Genomic DNA, 18,629 nt, shown 5'->3' on the forward strand with positions numbered 1-18,629 from the left:
TTTGGTGTTATTGTACACACGACCTTTATATATGTTTTCACTAGATTAAGATTAATAAACTATGCATAATCATTCTTATAAGTGGCCTACTCAAATATCTACTTGTAAAATATCAAGAATCTTACGGCATTAGTGCAAATCTTCGTGGTCGTTGTGGCTTTTCAAGGGACCGGGTTGTATAAGACAAGAGACCTACATGTCAATGGAAAATATCAAATAACGTTTGATAGAAGAAAGGTAAGAAAATATCAATTTAGAAACCAAAAAGAACTCAGATTATTGTTTCTTAAAGGAAAAGATATAGGAAAATATCTAGAGCTTTTACTGTAGCACTGAAAATGATATATTTTAAAACGTATATACCTGAGAGAAAGAAGAACCTATTGGTACCATGAGTTAGTGTGGTGGATTGACCGTAAACCATTCATACTTGAGTGTCAAACTTTTATGTGTGTCAATTTTCTTCTCAAAAAAAAAAAAAATTTTGTGTAAAATTCTTATTTATGTTATCGTGTGAGTAAAAGTGATTTTTGATACGGTGCAAGTGAAAGCAAAACACGAAAAATATATTATCGCATAAATCATTAAATAAATCTAAAAATAAATTAAACCAACGGAGAAAGCCAACGTGAAGAATTCATTAGCGGTAAATGGTCGAGGACATTTTATATTCTGTTTTTTCCAAGGCCACTTGTCAAACAGAAATGGAACCTGATTGTCCTTTTATGGCTCTTTTGTCCTTTAAAGTTTGCATCTTTTTATTTTTATTTTATTAGATTCAGAAGAATAATAAATTAATATATAACGTCGGCCGAACATTTTTTCGAAATTTTAAAATTAATAATATAGTAAATTTCGGGACACACGCGCAGTCACGCACCAAAAAGAGAATATACCATACATACTTTCACTTTCTTTTTTTTTTTGTCACAATCCATACATACTTTCACATTTCATGAAAACATACTCTCTCTATTTATAAGCATTGAATCTTATATTAGCTTGGCTTGAACAAAAGCCATACATACACACACTACTTTTCTCCTCTGAGCTTGAAGATAACCGTCAAAGCAATGACCACCGTTAAATTCCTCTGTAGCTACGGCGGGAGAATCATCCCTCGTTATCCCGACAACAAGCTACGTTACCACGGCGGCCACACACGTGTCCTCTCCGTCAAACGCTCCATATCGTTCGCCGGTAAGCTTCTTTTCTCTTCCCTTTCAAGTTCTTTGTCTCTCTATTTCTGACGGTGTTTATTAACAGAGCTGGCGGTTAAGCTCGGCGAGGTATGCGGGATGAAGGTGATAAGTCTTCGGTGTCAGTTACCAACGGATGATCTCGACGCGCTTGTCACCGTATCATCCGACGAGGATCTAGCCAACCTCATGGAGGAATATGATCTCGCTGCGACGGCGCTTAAGATCCGTGTCTTCCTTTCTCCTCCGCTTTCAACGACGTCGTCTTCTTCTTCGTCGAACTCATCAACCTCTCGCTCTTGCTCTCCTTCGTCTCCGTCAACTGTGAGCCCGAAGACATGTCCGGTCTGTGTAGAGAGATCGCATCATCGCAACACAAACAAGGGATGCTACGTTCAAAGAAGTCCGAGCCGTGATCAGTTCTATCTTGTCCGCAACTGAAACTCATCACTTACACTGTGGCAATGACTAGAATTCTTGAATTCTTAGGAGTTTTATCTTAACACCGTGAGGATCAGTTTCGGATAAGGCAGAAGTGAACTCGAGAGTTTCTGTTTATGTAACTGTAGGACCGCGAAGATCATGAAAATCAAGAAACAGAATCGAGATAATATAAGGTTGTAAAAACTTTTTAAACATGGTTTACTAAGATGAATTCACAGAGTTTCTGTTTATGTATTTGATCTTTTTCTTTAATTCAATAAATCGTCTTTTTTGAATAACAAGATACAATTGTAATGAGACTATTTTGTAATTGTAATGAGATTATTATTGAGAAAAAAATAGAGAAATCAAATAAAAACAGAATATGCTATATATCTTCTTCTTTTTTTTTGAGAAAAGGCATTGAATATGCTATATATCGTGCGTGAATTGCCCCATACATTTGAACATCTAGTTAATCGTCTACAAGATTCGAGGTTCACTATGTGTGTTAGGATACATCGTACATGTTCGATCGGTGATGAAATACACATCGTTTTAAAAAATACTAGAACCAATGTGTGTGTGTGTGTATGGGGAGGGGGGCATGAAATTCTTTTTAGGGGCATTAACAAAACCAAAATTTAACAGATTATAGTATTTTTTTTGTGGCAGCTTGGATCCATCTCTGGGGATATATACATGTATCCTTTAAATGATATATGTAAGAACTTTAATTTCATTTTTATTATTATATCACCCAAAAGATGGGTTACACAAAAGTTATTGGTCCAATAACATTAACACAAATGCTTTTGAAGAAATTAATATCCAAATTTCGGCCATGCAAGACATCCAAGAAGCAAGGATAAGATATTGCGTACACCACTTTGCAACAATCTTTTCCTAGCCACCTGAAATCATTTTCCGCCGCTAATTTCAACGAATCGTGACATCCCGGCACTGTATCTATGGCGGAACAATAATTCGCAGCAGCTACTTCCGATTGTTGGAATACCAATGCCGTGAAGATTAGGGCTGACAAGAAAAACATCAAATTAGATGGTTTCTTATTCATTTTTTTGGAGGGTTGAAAATGACTAGCTAGTATAAAAAGGACTAGCTAGTATCTGGAGTTGAGATCTTTTGTTGAGGTGAAAAAATGAAAAATGTTTGGTTTATAGATATAGAAGATAGATGAAGACAGTATGGCTATAAAACGTATTCAGTGATAACCATTGACTATTGCATAAATTGATAACGTAGATATCCTTGATTTTTTCAATCAAAAAAAGAAGAAGATATCCCTCATTCCCATTTTGTATTGTTAAACAATTAAGGGAACAACAATTAAGAATTCCCAATATATTAATTAAGAATCGTTTAAAATGGAATTGTAATCTATATTTTATACTAATTATAAAATAGATGTCACTTAATTATGATATTAATTTGGCTTACATGACATATTAACAACAATTAAGAATTCCCTATATATTGATTAAGAATCATTTAAATTCCATTGTAATCTATATTTTATACTAATTATAAAATATACTTAATGATATGTCACTTAATTATGATATCAATTTGGCTTACATGACAGCATAATAATCAATTGAACAATTTGTAGGTCCAAAATCTAATTGCTTGGAAACATTATAAAAGATACGGTATTATCTAATATGATTAACATATGATAACTAGTGATTATTAATAATAAAGATTTGATTAATTGCTTGGTATCCTTTCTCATTTTTTTTTGTTTATTTTTATATTATTAAAATAAATTAAACAATCACATTAACCATATAATAAAAAAATTAGATTTTTTCTTATATATTAAATTTTAAAATGACTATAAATTACAAAAAAATATTAAAAATCTCACTTTAAAGTATGTACCATTTAAAAATACATAAACATGTTAATTTTGAAGTTTGCATTGAAAATGTTTCGAGTATTTTAATTTTTAAATTTTCATCAAAAAAATATCACATCAAAAAATTTGGGTTAATAGTTTAAATTTTTTTGTTACATCAAATATACAAATGTTAATAAAACCATATAAGCAGAAAGTATCAATAATAAATATTTATATTAAAATATACCATAAATTTATGTCAATATCATTGAAATTTAATTATATACTACATAAAATAGATAAAATGATTATTTTGATTTATTTACCATAAAAATATTATAAATAAACAAGATATATTATTTAAATTTTTGTGGTTACTCTAATTTCCTATATATTAATTGAGAAACAATTGATTACTTTAGCGAGTGTATGAATTTATTTATTATTATTTTTCAAAAATCTAACAAGAGATCGATACAACGAAGATTTATTAGAAGCTATTGAAATCACCTAGCGAGAACATGGATTGCACAACAAATTTTCTTTTCCTAACCTTAACCCACTCTATATTCGTTACATCACCGATGCAGGGTATATGAAAATGTCAATTGACAATCTGAAATAGTAACGTTTTTTAAGTTCAGCCCATTGTTTTCTTTAAATGAGTCTAGAACAGTTTTTAATGATTAACTAAATGGCCATGTACATTGTAAAATGTGTTTTGGTTCAAAAATTATTGCATACCCAAAATAATTATGAATCACCATCATTTTTTGCTTAATATTTTTTACAATAAAAATATAAGGTTGGGCAAAAAAAATCCAAATCCAAAAAACCAAACCCGACCCAAAAATTGTATTAAACTTTAAGCAAAACTGGTTAGATATCCGGATAAATTCAAAATTTTGATATCTAGAGAACCCATAACCGAACTTGATCCGAACCAAAATATTTCGGAACCAAATTTATATACTTAAATATATTAATTCTTTTTAAATTTAATATCTATAAAGATATACAAAATATATAAGATGTTTTAAAATTGTCCAAAATACTCAAAAATATATACAAATAGTTATAAGTACATGTTTTAAAATAGCTAAACGATACTTAAAATACCTAAACTACTTAAAATATCTATCGATTTCCTATCCAAATATTTAAGGTAAACCAACTTTTTTGTTAAGTTTAAGTATTTTGGCATACATTATTCAAATTTATATGTTATATATTAATTTTATTTTGACATTTTAAAAAATTTAATGTTTATATGAACTTTAATTTTTGAAAAAAAATTAAATAGGTTATCCGAACCCAAACACGAACTAAACCCAAAAAGATCCGTACCGAACCAAAATAGTACTCGAATGTCCACCTCTAATCAAATGTAAAAAAGGTTATTGATAACAAAATATATATTGTTTATAATATTTAAATATGATATATTTTATAAGAATTCACTCTGCGCATGGCACATATTATCATCATATACTCTAAAATTGAGGGAAATCATAGAGGGAAAGGGAGTTGCGATTTATGACCCAGTAAACTATATTCCTAACAATCAAAACTATTATTGAGAAAAAAATAGAAGCCAAATACTAGTAAAAACAAAATGTGCTAATATATGACTGTATCAACGATACCAACGTGATGCATGAATTGACCCCCACATTGTTTTTGAACATCCTCTTAATCAACTAGGAGATTCGAAATTCACTTCTTTGTGTTAGCATACATGTTCGGTGATGAAATACATTTCGTTTTCAAGTAACATAGAATCAATGTGGGGGCACTAATTTCAGCAGAAAAGAAAATGTACATGTACTATATATTGAAATTTATTTCTTTTATTATGAACTTTAACTCTGAAAATGGGTTATACAAAAGTTATAACTTGGTCCGACCGTATTAACACAAATGATTTTGAAGATACTAATAGGCAAAACGTGACGATGGTTTTTGCAACAGTACTTCATCGAACCATTCTCTACCCAAAACCAGTCAACTCCGTGTCACAATATATCCACAACCCAAAACCCCGAGATCGCCAGATCAGGTTTGGTTGATGATTCAAGCTCTCACCCATGGCCCGAATGGCTAGATTTGATGGGTTACTTCGGAGAATGCGTGACGGGTTCCAAAGAATCGAATCATATTCGCACTGCTCGTTTTGATTTGATTCTATATGGGTTTCTATGCATCTCGTGAATGAATTTGCTTTCTGGATCATTCGTTCCATTATATTGTTTTAACTGAGCTAAGAATATACTGATTGGCAGTTTGGATCCATCTCTGGGGATGTACATGTCTCATATAACTGATGTAAGAAGAACTTTAATTTCATTTTGTTTTATTTATAACTGAAATGATGGGTTACATAAAAGTTATATCGGTCCGTGAACATTAACACAAATCTTTTTAAAGGAGTTAATATCCTTATGTCGGCGATTCATGACAGGCAATAAGCAATGATGAGGAAATGAGTACACCACTTTGCAACAATCTTTTCTTAGCCATCTGTAATCATTTTCCGCTGCTAATTTCAACGAATCATAACATCCCGGCACTTTATCTATGGCCGCTGTCGAACAATATTCCACCTTAGCTGCTGCTTCCGACAATGCCGTGAAGATTAGGGCTAACAAGAAAAACATCAATTTAGATTGTTTTGTATTCATTTTTGGAGGATTGAAAAAGAACTAGCAGGTATTCTTTTATGGTTTTAGATTCTCTGGAGTTGAGAACTTTTGTTCTGGTGAATAAATGAAAAAGGTTTGCTTTATATAAATAGAAGGTAGAGATGAAAGACAGTATGGCTATATAATGAAATCAATGATAACCACTGATTATCGAAGAATTGATAAATAGATATCCCTCATTTTACGGTACACTTCTCATTTTTCCCTATTATTAGAAAATCAAGGAACACCAATAAGGAAATAGGGAAATCACAGAGAGAAAGGGAGTTATGAACCAGTATTCATAGCAATCAAAACTATTATTGAAAAAATAGAAGTAAAAATAAACACAACATATTGCGCTATATATGGCTAAAGCATCGCGGTGCATGAAAGAGGTTGGGAGAATGTTTCTAGAGAAACGAAACAGGAGCGTAATCCATAAAACCATGCATCTTTAGCCAAAAAACGTATTTAATATAAGCATAAATACGTTTTATCATTTCATAACAAGAAAAGGCTAAATAGAAAAATAAAATCATAGAGATGTTGACACAATAGTATACATGATTTTACATAAATGATCACCAACATAATTACATGGATATGTTCACTCTGGCTCTGGAACAATCTTTGACTTCAGTTATTAAAAAAAAAAATGATCCTCGACTATGCTTTCTTATTCTTTCGTCTCGTCCGTATTGTTCTTGTGATTCTGACCCACTGTTTTTGGATGACTTACCGACGCGAGCCTTTTTCAATTGTACGACTTGTATTTTTCACCAGCCGTAACTTCTTTGGATCTCTTGGAATCCTCCTTTTCCATGTCGAGCTACAACTCCAGGGAGTCCTACTTTGTGTTGTTTTGGGTACATCCTTTGTCTAACTTCAAAATGTTTTCCAAAAAGGTTTGACCCTACTCTTAAGCAGTGTCAATGACTTTCTTACTTGTTTAGATATTTTTAATTATCCTCGTGTAGCTCTTGAACATCATCAAGATATCTTTTTTTTTTTTAAATCAATTTAACTTCAGCCTAAGTACAATATTACTGGTCTGAAACATTACATTGGCCATCACCAGTAAATAGAAGATGATTTCACCATTTTCAAACCAGAATATTTTTCAGTTACAAAATTCAGCTACCTTGAGGCTCGAGTCTAATAATCAGAATGTGCTAATATATGACTGTATCAACGATAACAACGTGATGCGTGAATTGACCCCCACATTGTTTTTGAACATCCTCTTAATCAATTAGGAGATTCGAAATTCACTTCTTTGTGTTAGTATACATGTTCGGTGATGAACTACATTTCATTTTCAAGTAACATAGAATCAATGTTGGGGCATCAATTTGAGCAGAAAATAAAATATACATGTGTATTGAAATTTATCGCTTTTATTATGAACTTTAACTCTGAAAATGGGTTATACAAAAGTTATAACTTGGTCCGACCGTATTAACACAAATGTCTTTGAAGATACTGTACTAATAGGCAATACTTCAGTTTACCCGCCAAAACTCTTGATGATGAGATTCTTCAAGACCCGCCACTACCATGGCGGCTACATCCGTCGAACCATTCTCTCCCCAAAACCAGTCAACGCCGTGTCACAACATATCCACGATCTACCTCAAACCCAAAACCCCGAGATCGCCAGATCAGGTTTGGCTGATGATCCAAGCTCTCACCCATGGCCCGAGTGGCTAGATTTGATGGGGATGCTTGTGAAGAAAGGTTACTTCGGAGAAAGCGTGACGAGTCCCAAGGAATCGAATCATATTCGTACTGCTTGTCTCGATTTCGCCCGCCATCGATTCACTCTCGTGAGGTAACGCCGATTGATTCAAAAAAACGAGCCTTTTGATTTGATTCTATATGGGTTTATCTGCATCTCGTGAATGAGTTTGCTTTCTGGATCATTCGTTGCATTATGTTTTCTAATTGAGTGAAGAATCCAATCTGAACACAAGGTGTTCGACGAAATGCCGATAAAACATAGAATATAATGATCGGTCTCTCGAGTGCTGTAATTGATTTGATTCTATATGGGTTTCTATGCATCTCGTGAATGACTTTGCTTTCTGGATCATTCGTTGCATTAAACTGTTTAAGTGAATGAAGAATCCAATCTGCACACTAAGGTGTTCGACGAAATGGAATATACTGATTGGTCTCTCAAGTGCTATAATTGATTCAAATTCTGAGGCTTTTGATTTTATTCTATGTGGGTTTCTCTGCATCTCGTAAAGACTTTGTTTTCTTGATCATTTGTTCCATTTATTGTTTAAGTGAGAGAAGAATCCAGTCTGCACACAAGGTGTTCGACGAAATGCCAGTGATACATTAGAATATATAGATCAGTCTCTCAAGGTTTGCGTTTTGTTGTTTTTGCTTACAGATACTTGTCGAAGAAAGATATAAAAGTGATTGCTGGGTGTGGATGTCCCAGCATTGACAGGAAGGTTGTGAACTCAGGAAAGCGTCTAAGAGCTTATGTGGGCATTGATGAAGTAAATGTATGTATTCTAGTTATATCGTTAGCTCTTTCTTTTTTCTGAGGTTACACGTGCTTGGAACTTACTTCACCTAGCTTGGAACAATTTGCTTAGTAGGTGTGTGGCTCTTGCAACTTGAGAGGGAAATGTGAAAGGGCTTATGCGCAAGCACGAGATGAGGAAGGTGCTAGAACTATAGATGTCATGCGTATACTGCTGACTTATGGGCTTGATTCCATTTCTCCTGCTGTGGTGAACCGTGCTTGTCAAACCAAGTTTGTTGAAGATTCTGTGAGGAAGTTGCTGAGAGAAAGCGTGGAGTATAGCTTACAGGACGTTGAGTGTTCTGCGACTGTGGCATCTCGAGATGAGCTCCACCCAAATTCACTGGAGAATGATGAGAGAGACCCGCGGAAAAGGCCAGGGGATTGGCACTGTACAGAGTAAATGGTGTCTTAATGCATTGGTTTGTTAGTTTGTGTACTCTGTTTTGTTATGAAGTATTCTTGTTTTGGCAGATGCAAGTTCCTAAACTTTGCGAAAAACATAAGATGCTTGCGGTGTGATGTATTTTCTGAGGAGCGGCTGAAGCAGTTGAAGCAAGAACAGAAAGATCATCTCCCACTGAAGAAAGGAGATTGGATATGCCAAACGTGAGTTACATCTTTTACAGTGTCTGATCTAATTAAAGAAACACTTAACATGCATTTTATTGCCGCAGATGCAATTTCCTGAATTTCGCGAAGAACACGGGTTGCTTAAGGTGCAAAGACAAGCCTTCAATGCGTCAAATCAATCCGGGAGAGTGGGAATGCGAGTCGTGAGTCATCATCATCATCCGTTTTGTTTTAATCTAGTTCACTTGTTTGAAAGTTTATATCATTTTGTATACATCATCAGGTGCTATTACATCAATTTTAGAAGAAACTCTGTTTGTTTGAAGTGTGATCACAAGAGACAAAAGGCTCCAGTGGTCACACCGGATTCAAAGAGTGTTGGTGATCATCACAGCAGAGTTTCAAAGACGTGGAGTTTTGTAAAAGAAGAAGAGGAGGAGGAAGAAGAAGAAGGAGAAGAAGATGGTGTGATGGGATTTCCAGTAGAAGGAGGGAGAAGTAGTGTTTCAAGGAGTGTGGAAAAGAGAGAGAAATGGAAGTTGGAGATGACACAGAGGATGAGAAGTAATGGGCATGAAAAGAAAAAAGATGATGACGAAGAGAGAGAGTCAAGAAGGTGTTATGATCGGAGAAAGATTGAGCTTCTAGGTAATTGCAGTGATGATGGAGAGATGGATGATTGGTTTTCTCCAACTTAAAGATAATCTGTTTTTTTTTTCTTTTTCTTTGGCTGGTTTGGATTTAGACATTTTTGTAGTAAAAGCATGTAATGTTGGACGCAAATTGGTTGACTAAAATATTTGAAAAAAAAAACTAAATAATGTCAACTTTAAGATAATCATTTATTTTCTATGATCTAGCCATCTAGACTTCTTATTGGTCTTGAAATGGTTTTCAATAAATAAAATATTTGAAAAACCAAATAATGTCACAGACACCTAAATTTATATTAATTTTCTAATTTTCTATGCAATTTTTAGCTGAATAATTCATCTGTTAGCATTTACGGTGTATTATTATGATTTAAACTCGCAACCATGGATTTGTTGATAAATGTTCCGATATGATTTTCTTACAATTTAAGTTTGAAAAGAGTTGAGAAAGGGTTTTGGATTATAATATAAAAGGGAATGCTTCTGATAATTTGTAGAAGCAACAAACTATACCTATACCAAATGTGAATGCGGAGAGGAAGTTGGAGCTTTGTCATCACAACTTGTTTTTGGCTTCGGACAAGACAAAGAGGTACAAAAGCAAAAGGAATCTGTTGCACTCGGCTTTACGCAATGACCTTTTTATTGCCCTTTTCCAATGCGTGTGAAGTTTGATACCGTTTCTTCAAGTCTCAAACTGTATACGCTTTTTCGTTACAAAATTTCTAACTTCTGTATCATCAAAACATACATTATTTGAGGATATTAACTGTTCTGTAAACTCGAAAAGTGGATATTTAAATATTAAACATAAACTATTACTTCCGTACAGAACATACATCTAAACCCAAAATACGAAAAATGCCTATCTAGTAGAACTTACTATGTTGTAATTCATATGGTATATGATATTAGCCTATAACAAATAACAGTTATCAATCTTAGAACCCATTAACAATATTAATTAAATAACAAATATTACTTAACTAACATTTAACAACAAATAAAAAACAATTAAAAAAAAGATAACAATGAAAAGTTCTTACTTCAACTTTTTAGAACCCATTAACAATCTTAATTAAATAACAAATATTACTTAACTAACATTTTATCTATTAAAGAAAAATCTGAAATTATAATACTATTTTTTCAGACTTTTGTGCGTATTTACAACTAAAATATGCACAAAAGACTCACTAACAAAAGAGGGTTAGGTTTTGGTAGCTGCATACTTTGCTTGTCTGCACAAAACGCGGAGGCGGAGCTGGGTCATCCATATTGGGGTCATCCATATTGGTCAAGAGCTCAATAGTTACTTAAGGGTTTATTTGCCAAATAACCAAAAAAAAAAAATTAGATTTTGGGAGAAAGAGTAGAAAAAGATAGGAAAAGAAAGTAGGAGAAAGGAGAAGATTTTGGTTAGTTAGTGTATTTAAATTTTTTTTTATGTATATAGGGTGCAATTTCCCTTAAGTTTTATAGGCTCTAATAAAGAAGAGTTTTCAATAAAGAAACATATAGAAAGCGACTTAAAATCAATTATGTTACCCTAAGAAAACACACCTGTGACCTGTGTATACCATTGATAATTTATTCAAAAAAGCCACAGTGTTAACTAACCACTAAATGTTAAAAAGAAAACGCTCCCAGGCACGGTAACCAAGGTCTTGCTCTCTTTGTCAACCCTGCTTCTCCTCCGTAGCTACCTCCTCGCTCCGCCGCACCTTAACCATGAACCGCCGCACCTACTTTCCGGTGACGTAGATCTACACCAGATCTGAAGCCCCTGGAGTACGAACATTACCCCCACGAGCTGGAAATGCAAACAGCCTTGGCATTTATTGAAGATCTGGGTGGGAAGATGTTACAGTTGAAAGATCAAATTTATTGCTCGCTCCCGTATGGCCAGCAGGAAGATTGGTCCTACCCCCTGTGGGGTTGACTCTGGTTTTACTGTCTCGTACAGTCACTTTTACCTTAACACTAAGGTTCTGCTCAAGAAGTAGTTTTTGCAAAATTTACTGCTATTCACTGCAGTTGGAAACCGTATTTCTACGTTACAGTTGTATACTGTTGGTTTTACTATGGCTTACCGAAGTTCTAGAAGAGATAAAGGAAAGTGGATCCCAGACCCACCTAGAGAAGCCCGTCGCCCACCTATTAAAATCCCACAAGGAGATACAGCTTCTCTCATTGAAGAACACAAACTTACTCTCATTGGTCGAGTAACGAACCCCAAGATACAGAAAACTCGAGCCTTGGTGGACTTCTTTCTCAGTCAATGGCGGGTTTCGGGTACTATTACTGGGAGAGACTTGGGACCGCTTCTATTCCAGTTCAAGTTTGAAACTGAGGAAGATCTTCAAACAATTCTATCAAAGGCCCCCTTCCACTTTAAGAGATGGATGCTAATTCTCCAGCGCTGGGAACCTGTGGTTTCTGACTTCTTCCCAGCTCTCATTCCGTTCTGGATCACAATCCACGGCTTACCACTCCATTGTTGGACCAAGCCAGCTCTTGACACTATTGGAAATGAACTGGGACCAGTAGATGGGTATGAAGTGGAAAAAGGGAGAATCAGAGTATTGATTAACGGCCTAAAGCCTCTTGAGATGAAGCTTGACATCAGTGTTGCAGGAGAGATAAAACAAGTCGAGTTGGAGTACGATAACCTGGGAAAACACTGCTTTATCTGCTACTCTCTATCTCATGAGAAGGAGGACTGCCCCTCCCAAAGAGCTCTTGCAAACAGAGTCTCTGAGCCTCAAAGATTAGGGATCTCTCAGTCGCGCACTCTTGAAAGACTGGATGCTGATAGAAGGAATGCATATGAAAGGAAACAATCCCGTTCTGATTCCTCCCAATGGCAAAGACCCACCAGCAGGGAGCCAGATTGGAAGGAAGAGAAGAACTTTCGATTCACCTATGGTGCAAGAAGGGACCCAAACTATAGTTCGAGCTCTTTGCGTATTGGCAAGTCTGGAGAAGAAGATAAACGCCGGCCTGCGAGAGAGAGACTATCTTTCTCTAAGGAGGAGACTTCATCGGCTCATATGGAGGCTCGTTCTAGAACGATCCCACAGAACCAGAGAACTGAATGGAGACCAGTGGCCAGCGGGTCCCAACAGAGGAGCCAAACAAAATCTGCGCAGTCACTGGTGTCACACACCCCTTCGCCTAGACCTCAGAGAGAAGGAGGTTCTAGCCTGCAAGCTCTATCACAGACTAATAAACACAACTCAGGAGAAGGAAGCCTTCTTTCAAACGATCGTCGATCTGCTCTTCAACGGCTATCTCTTCCTACAGAACGTGTTCCCTTACTACAAGACGGAATTGCAAACGCTGCATCCGGAAGGCTACAGGAAGTTGATATTCACTATCTAGAAGAAATTCTGACAGTGCAAAAAGGTTCTAGTGTACCGTCTACCTCACGGAACCCGGGTGGTAGCGGTGGGGGCGCTGTAGGGGGTACTAACTTACCAGCTAATTCACGAGAGCGAGTTGGTAGCAGGGAGATCGAGTACAACTCCACCCAGGATCGCTCCCCAATTCGAACCCTCAGTGAAGATAGGGTCCACGTGTCTCTTCGCCTGGGACCTCTATTTGATACAGAGGAGGAGGACCTCAACCTCCCAAGTGCAGCCATGATGCCTCCACCTTTGAATACTGCTAGTCAACTAGTAGGCACAAAGGACACATGCTCTTCTGTTTCAAGAAAGAGAGGCCCAAAGGGTCAAAGCCAAGGACTGCAATTGAAAAAGAGGAGAGTCACAAAGATTCAAAGCTCACCAAAAAGAAGACTAAACAAGGAAGCTGGTATCAGTGGTGCAGGGAATAAATCCTCTAAACCTGCAGCAGTAGCGAAAGGAACACAACCAAGAACCACGATTATACCAGCAACAAAGAAGAAGGGAACGGATTTTCGGTCCGGTCCAAAACCTCTTCCTTAGTCAATATGAGCTGGAACTGTCAAGGTATCGGGAGCGACCTGACAGTTCGTCGTCTGCGGGAGTTCAGAACCAAAAACTCCCCGGACATAATGTTCCTTATGGAGACTAAGAGAAAGGATGAGGATGTCTTCAAGATGTATAGGGGAACGGATTTTACAAATCATTATACAGTCCCACCGGATGGTCTTAGTGGTGGACTGGCCCTATCTTGGAAAGATAATGTTGATGTTGATGTACTTATGGCTTCAGCTAATGTAATAGATACAAGGATCACTTTTAATGGAATGACCTTTTTTGTATCTTACATCTATGGCGCGCCTCAAAGTGAAAACAGACCGAGATTCTGGCAGGAGATCTCGGATATTGGAGCGCAAAGAGAGTCAGCATGGCTACTCACCGGTGACTTCAACGACCTTCTTGATAACTCGGAGAAGGTGGGTGGGCCGCTGAGATGGGAAGGCTCTTTCTTATCCTTCAGAAACTTTGTAGCTCAAAACGGATTATGGGACCTCCAATTCTCGGGGAATTCTCTTTCATGGCGGGGAACTAGATATACACACTTCATCCAATCGAGACTTGATAGAGTAATGGCTAATGTGGCCTGGATGGAGATGTTTCCGGCAGCCAGAAGTGAGTATCTTCGCTTTGAGGGATCTGATCATAGACCTGTGCTCACACATTTTGACCTTAACCTGAAGAAGAAGAAAGGCAATTTCCGATATGATCGGACCTTGAGCAAGAAACCAGAAATTCAAGAACTAGTGGAGAGGACATGGAACTTGGAAAAGGAAGCATCTGTCATAACAAAACTTGATCAGATTCGGAGAAGCTTGATTGCGTGGGTTAAAGCACAATCAGCAGAGAGTAAGGATAAATTGTTTAAAAATCAAGACCTGCTGGAAAAGGCTCTCTCGGAACAAACCCCAGACCAGGACCGAATTCTTGAGCTGAAGCAACTGCTGGAAGCAGCCTATGCAGAGGAAGAGGCTTTCTGGCGACAGCGAAGCAGAATCCAGTGGCTGAGTGAAGGGGACAGGAACTCCGGCTTCTTCCACGCTGTTACTAGAGGTCGCAGAGCCCGGAACAAGTTCTCTGTCATAGAAAATGAGGAAGGGCAAACCTTTCACGAGGAGGATCAGATTGTTAACGCCTTTGTAACTTTCTATCAGAGCCTTTTTACAGCGGGGAACAATGATCTGGCGGTGGTGCAAGAGGTCCTCTCTCCAAAGATCCCATGGGAGGCAAACCGAGAGCTTATTGCCATACCAGATAAAGCGGAGGTACGAGCGGCTGTCTTTGCCATTAACCCCGACAAAGCACCAGGCCCGGATGGCTTCTCTGCGGGTTTCTATCAAAGTTTTTGGGACATAGTTGGAGAGGACATCTACTACGACATCCGGGGTTTCTTTGAAACAAGCCACCTCCACCCAAGACAGAATGAAACCCATATTAGATTGATCCCAAAGACGAAGAGTTCTAAGCGGGTGTCTGAATACCGACCTATAGCGCTGTGTACAACACACTATAAGATCATTGCCAAACTCTTGTCAAAGAGGATCCAGCCGCTGTTACATTCGATCATCTCCCCATCGCAGTCCGCTTTCGTCCCGGGTCGGGCGATAGCTGATAATGTTCTCATTACTCACGAGATCCTTCACTATCTACGCAAGTCAGGAGCTAAGAAACACGTATCTATGGCAGTGAAGACAGATATGAGTAAAGCGTACGATAGAATTGAATGGAGCTTCTTGCGGGCAGTGTTAATGCGGTTGGGCTTTCATGAGATTCTGATAGGATGGCTGATGGAGTGTGTGTCCTCAGTCTCTTACTCTTTCCTGGTCAATGGAGGACCACAGGGACGAGTGATCCCATCAAGAGGGCTCCGGCAAGGTGATCCGCTATCCCCGTACCTGTTCATCTTATGTACAGAAGTCTTATCGGGGCTTTGCCACCAAGCGATGATACAAGGAACCCTGCCGGGGGTTAAGGTCGGAAGAAACTGTCCACCAATAAACCACTTGCTCTTTGCCGACGACACGATGTTCTTCGGGAAATCAAACTCTGATAGCTGCAAGACTCTCACATCGATCCTCAGCAGATACGAAGCAGCTTCAGGGCAATGTATAAACAGAGCAAAATCGGCTATCACCTTCTCGTCGAAAACTAATATGGCAGCAAAGATAAGAGTTAAGCAGGAGCTGAACATTAGTAACGAGGGAGGGATTGGCAAATACTTAGGCTTACCGGAACACTTCGGAAGAAAGAAAAGAGATATCTTTGCTGAGATATTAGACCGGATTAGACAAAAAGCCCACAGTTGGTCAGCAAGATATCTTTCCGGTGCTGGAAAAATGGTTCTCCTAAAGGCGGTTTTAGCCTCTATGCCAACATATGCAATGTCTTGCTTCAAGCTCCCGAAGTCGCTATGCAAACAGATACAGTCGATCCTCACTCGCTTTTGGTGGGACGTTAAACCGGACGTGCGGAAGATGTGTTGGGTCGCATGGGATAAACTCACTCTTCCAAAAGGCGCTGGTGGCTTGGGATTTAAAGAGATTGAAGTGTTCAATGATGCCCTACTGGCTAAACATGCTTGGCGACTACTCAAGAATCCCTCCTCTCTTTTGGGAAGAACCCTGCTGAATAGATACTGCCGCCATGATCATTTTCTAAACTGCTCAGCCCCAAATGCCGCCTCACATGGATGGAGGGGGATTTTGGCAGGGAGAGAAATTATCAAGCGGGGCCTGGGATGGGTGATAGGGGATGGCAAATCTGTGAGAATATGGAAAGATAACTGGCTATCTACGAGTCAACAGATTTGTCCAATGGGACCAACTCGAGAGGAAGATCAGAATATGCTGGTTAGCGAACTACTGATGTCTGATTCAGCAGAGTGGAACGTTAACAAAATCAAGCAAGTCCTTCCCCACTACGAAGACCTGATCAGGAAGCTGGTCCCGAGTGATTGCGGAATGCGCGATGAACTGGTTTGGTTGCAGGAGAAAACCGGAAACTACACTACTAAATCCGGGTACGCTCTAGCAAAGATCAATGTATCAGAGACCCGTGAGACGTTCAACTGGGGCCAATGTATCTGGAATGTGAAGTGTTCCCCGAAGGTGAAGAACTTTCTGTGGAAACTCAAGCATGAGGCGGTAGCAGTTGGCGACACTCTCCTCAAACGTGGAATTATGGTAGACGGAAAGTGCAGTAGGTGCGGGGAAGTTGAGACCACTGCCCATGTTATGTTTCACTGCCCTTTTGCAAGGAGAATCTGGGAGAAGGTCCCAGCACACTTGGTTCCTGGTGCTTCGCAAGTGAGATCAATGGAAGATTTATTGAAAGCTTGTACCAGGATGATTAACCTTCCCCCGCTGGGATTTTCTTCGCCCCTATACCCGTGGCTCTTGTGGTTCCTTTGGACAAGTAGAAATCAGCTGGTGTTTGAGGATAAGTCTTTCTCGGAAACAGAGGTCTTAGGAAAAGCTTTGAAACATGCTAGAGAGTGGCACAACTCGAACCTAACCACCTCGCCTCACTCTGTTTCGAAGAAAGACTGCTCTACGAGTGTGCCTCAAGCTCAGCCCCGAGAGAACGAGTTTCTCTGCTTCTCAGATGCAGCTTGGAATAGTGCTTCTAGTGCAGGAGGTTTGGGCTGGACATGCTCTAACTCTGCCGGTGCTACTCTCCTGCAAGGATCTTCACCGTGCCCCATAGTGGCATCAGCGCTAGTTGCAGAAGCACTGGCACTCAAGGCGGGTATCAAAGCCGCTATCTCCCTTAATATCAAAGACCTTGTCTGTCACTCAGACTCAAAAGGCTTGATCAATCTGATCACAGGAAACACGTCTGTGATTGCTCTCCAAGGAATTCTCCATGACATCAGTGTGTTGAGTAATTCCTTGTCGTCTATCTCTTTTAAATTTGTACCTCGGCGTTGTAACACGATCACTGATCGTCTGGCCAAAGAGGCTCTGTTTTCTGTATCAAACTCTTCTTTGGGAAGAGAGAACCTTGTAGCTTAAGCTTTTATAAATGAATGTTTGACCAAAAAAAAAAAAAAAAAAAGCCACAGTGTTGATATATCATTAATTTATAATATATCTGGCCACTAGCTGTATTATCATTATCATCTCCTCTGCCGATAAGGAAGGTATATCACGATTTTTTTTCTAATAATTTATGTTGATTAGTCCTTATTTTTATATTTTGTTTTTTTTTTTGTTTGAACACCATATTTTGGTTTCTGTGTTACATTTTCCCGGTTTAAAAATAAACAATGTTAAACTACTATTATAGTTATCTTCTTTTACAGTGGCTTTGTTATTTTATGTAATTATAAATAAAGACATATTTCATCGGTTTAAAAATGTAAACTATAATAAAAAGAATATAAATCATTCTAAAATAATTTTTCTATTTTAAGAATTTATTAGAAATTATTTATCTTTAAATTTGTTTAAAATATTTTTTATAACACCTAATAATGTGCAACAATATAATTCTAAAACAATTAAACATGGAAACTTCGCAATTAATATAAACATATTATTGTGTTATATAACCGTAGATTAAAAAAAATAGAAGGTAACACCAATTAAAAATAATAATTTTTAAAAATCAAGGAAAGAACAAAAAAAAAGAGAGTTATAACTAACAGGTTGGATTAGTGGCATTTGATGCGGTGAACCCATGATTCAATTTCTATAGGGAATTTACAATTATTGACATCACTGGG

General features: G+C 37.7%; 2 protein-coding genes across 2 annotated transcripts; both read left to right on the plus strand.

Moving 5' to 3' along the window:
* Positions 1-940: 940 nt before the first annotated feature.
* Positions 941-1,924, plus strand: BNAC06G43650D. Its single transcript, XM_013845364.3, has 2 exons — positions 941-1,200; positions 1,267-1,924. Exons 1-2 carry the CDS (start codon positions 1,074-1,076, stop codon positions 1,638-1,640), a joined length of 501 nt encoding a protein of 166 aa, XP_013700818.2. The 5' UTR covers positions 941-1,073; the 3' UTR covers positions 1,641-1,924.
* A 5,652-nt stretch (positions 1,925-7,576) lies between these two features.
* LOC106403026 (zinc finger protein VAR3, chloroplastic) lies at positions 7,577-10,140 on the plus strand. Its single transcript, XM_013843866.3, has 6 exons — positions 7,577-8,001; positions 8,572-8,689; positions 8,786-9,111; positions 9,187-9,321; positions 9,390-9,488; positions 9,569-10,140. Exons 1-6 carry the CDS (start codon positions 7,592-7,594, stop codon positions 9,981-9,983), a joined length of 1,503 nt encoding a protein of 500 aa, XP_013699320.2. The 5' UTR covers positions 7,577-7,591; the 3' UTR covers positions 9,984-10,140.
* Positions 10,141-18,629: the final 8,489 nt, after the last annotated feature.

Source organism: Brassica napus, chromosome A7 (genome assembly GCF_020379485.1).
Source record: "Brassica napus cultivar Da-Ae chromosome A7, Da-Ae, whole genome shotgun sequence".
NCBI lineage: Eukaryota > Viridiplantae > Streptophyta > Magnoliopsida > Brassicales > Brassicaceae > Brassica > Brassica napus.

Bases quoted from the DNA above. Each gene is read 5' to 3' on its own strand.
- BNAC06G43650D (XM_013845364.3), top strand. From the start codon at position 1,074: ATGACCACCGTTAAATTCCTCTGTAGCTACGGCGGGAGAATCATCCCT. The intron at 1,201-1,266 runs GTAAGCTTCTTT...GTTTATTAACAG, and splicing joins ACGCTCCATATCGTTCGCCG to AGCTGGCGGTTAAGCTCGGC.
- LOC106403026 (XM_013843866.3), top strand. From the start codon at position 7,592: ATGGGTTATACAAAAGTTATAACTTGGTCCGACCGTATTAACACAAAT. The intron at 8,690-8,785 runs GTATGTATTCTA...TTTGCTTAGTAG, and splicing joins TGGGCATTGATGAAGTAAAT to GTGTGTGGCTCTTGCAACTT. The intron at 9,112-9,186 runs GTAAATGGTGTC...TTGTTTTGGCAG, and splicing joins GGGGATTGGCACTGTACAGA to ATGCAAGTTCCTAAACTTTG.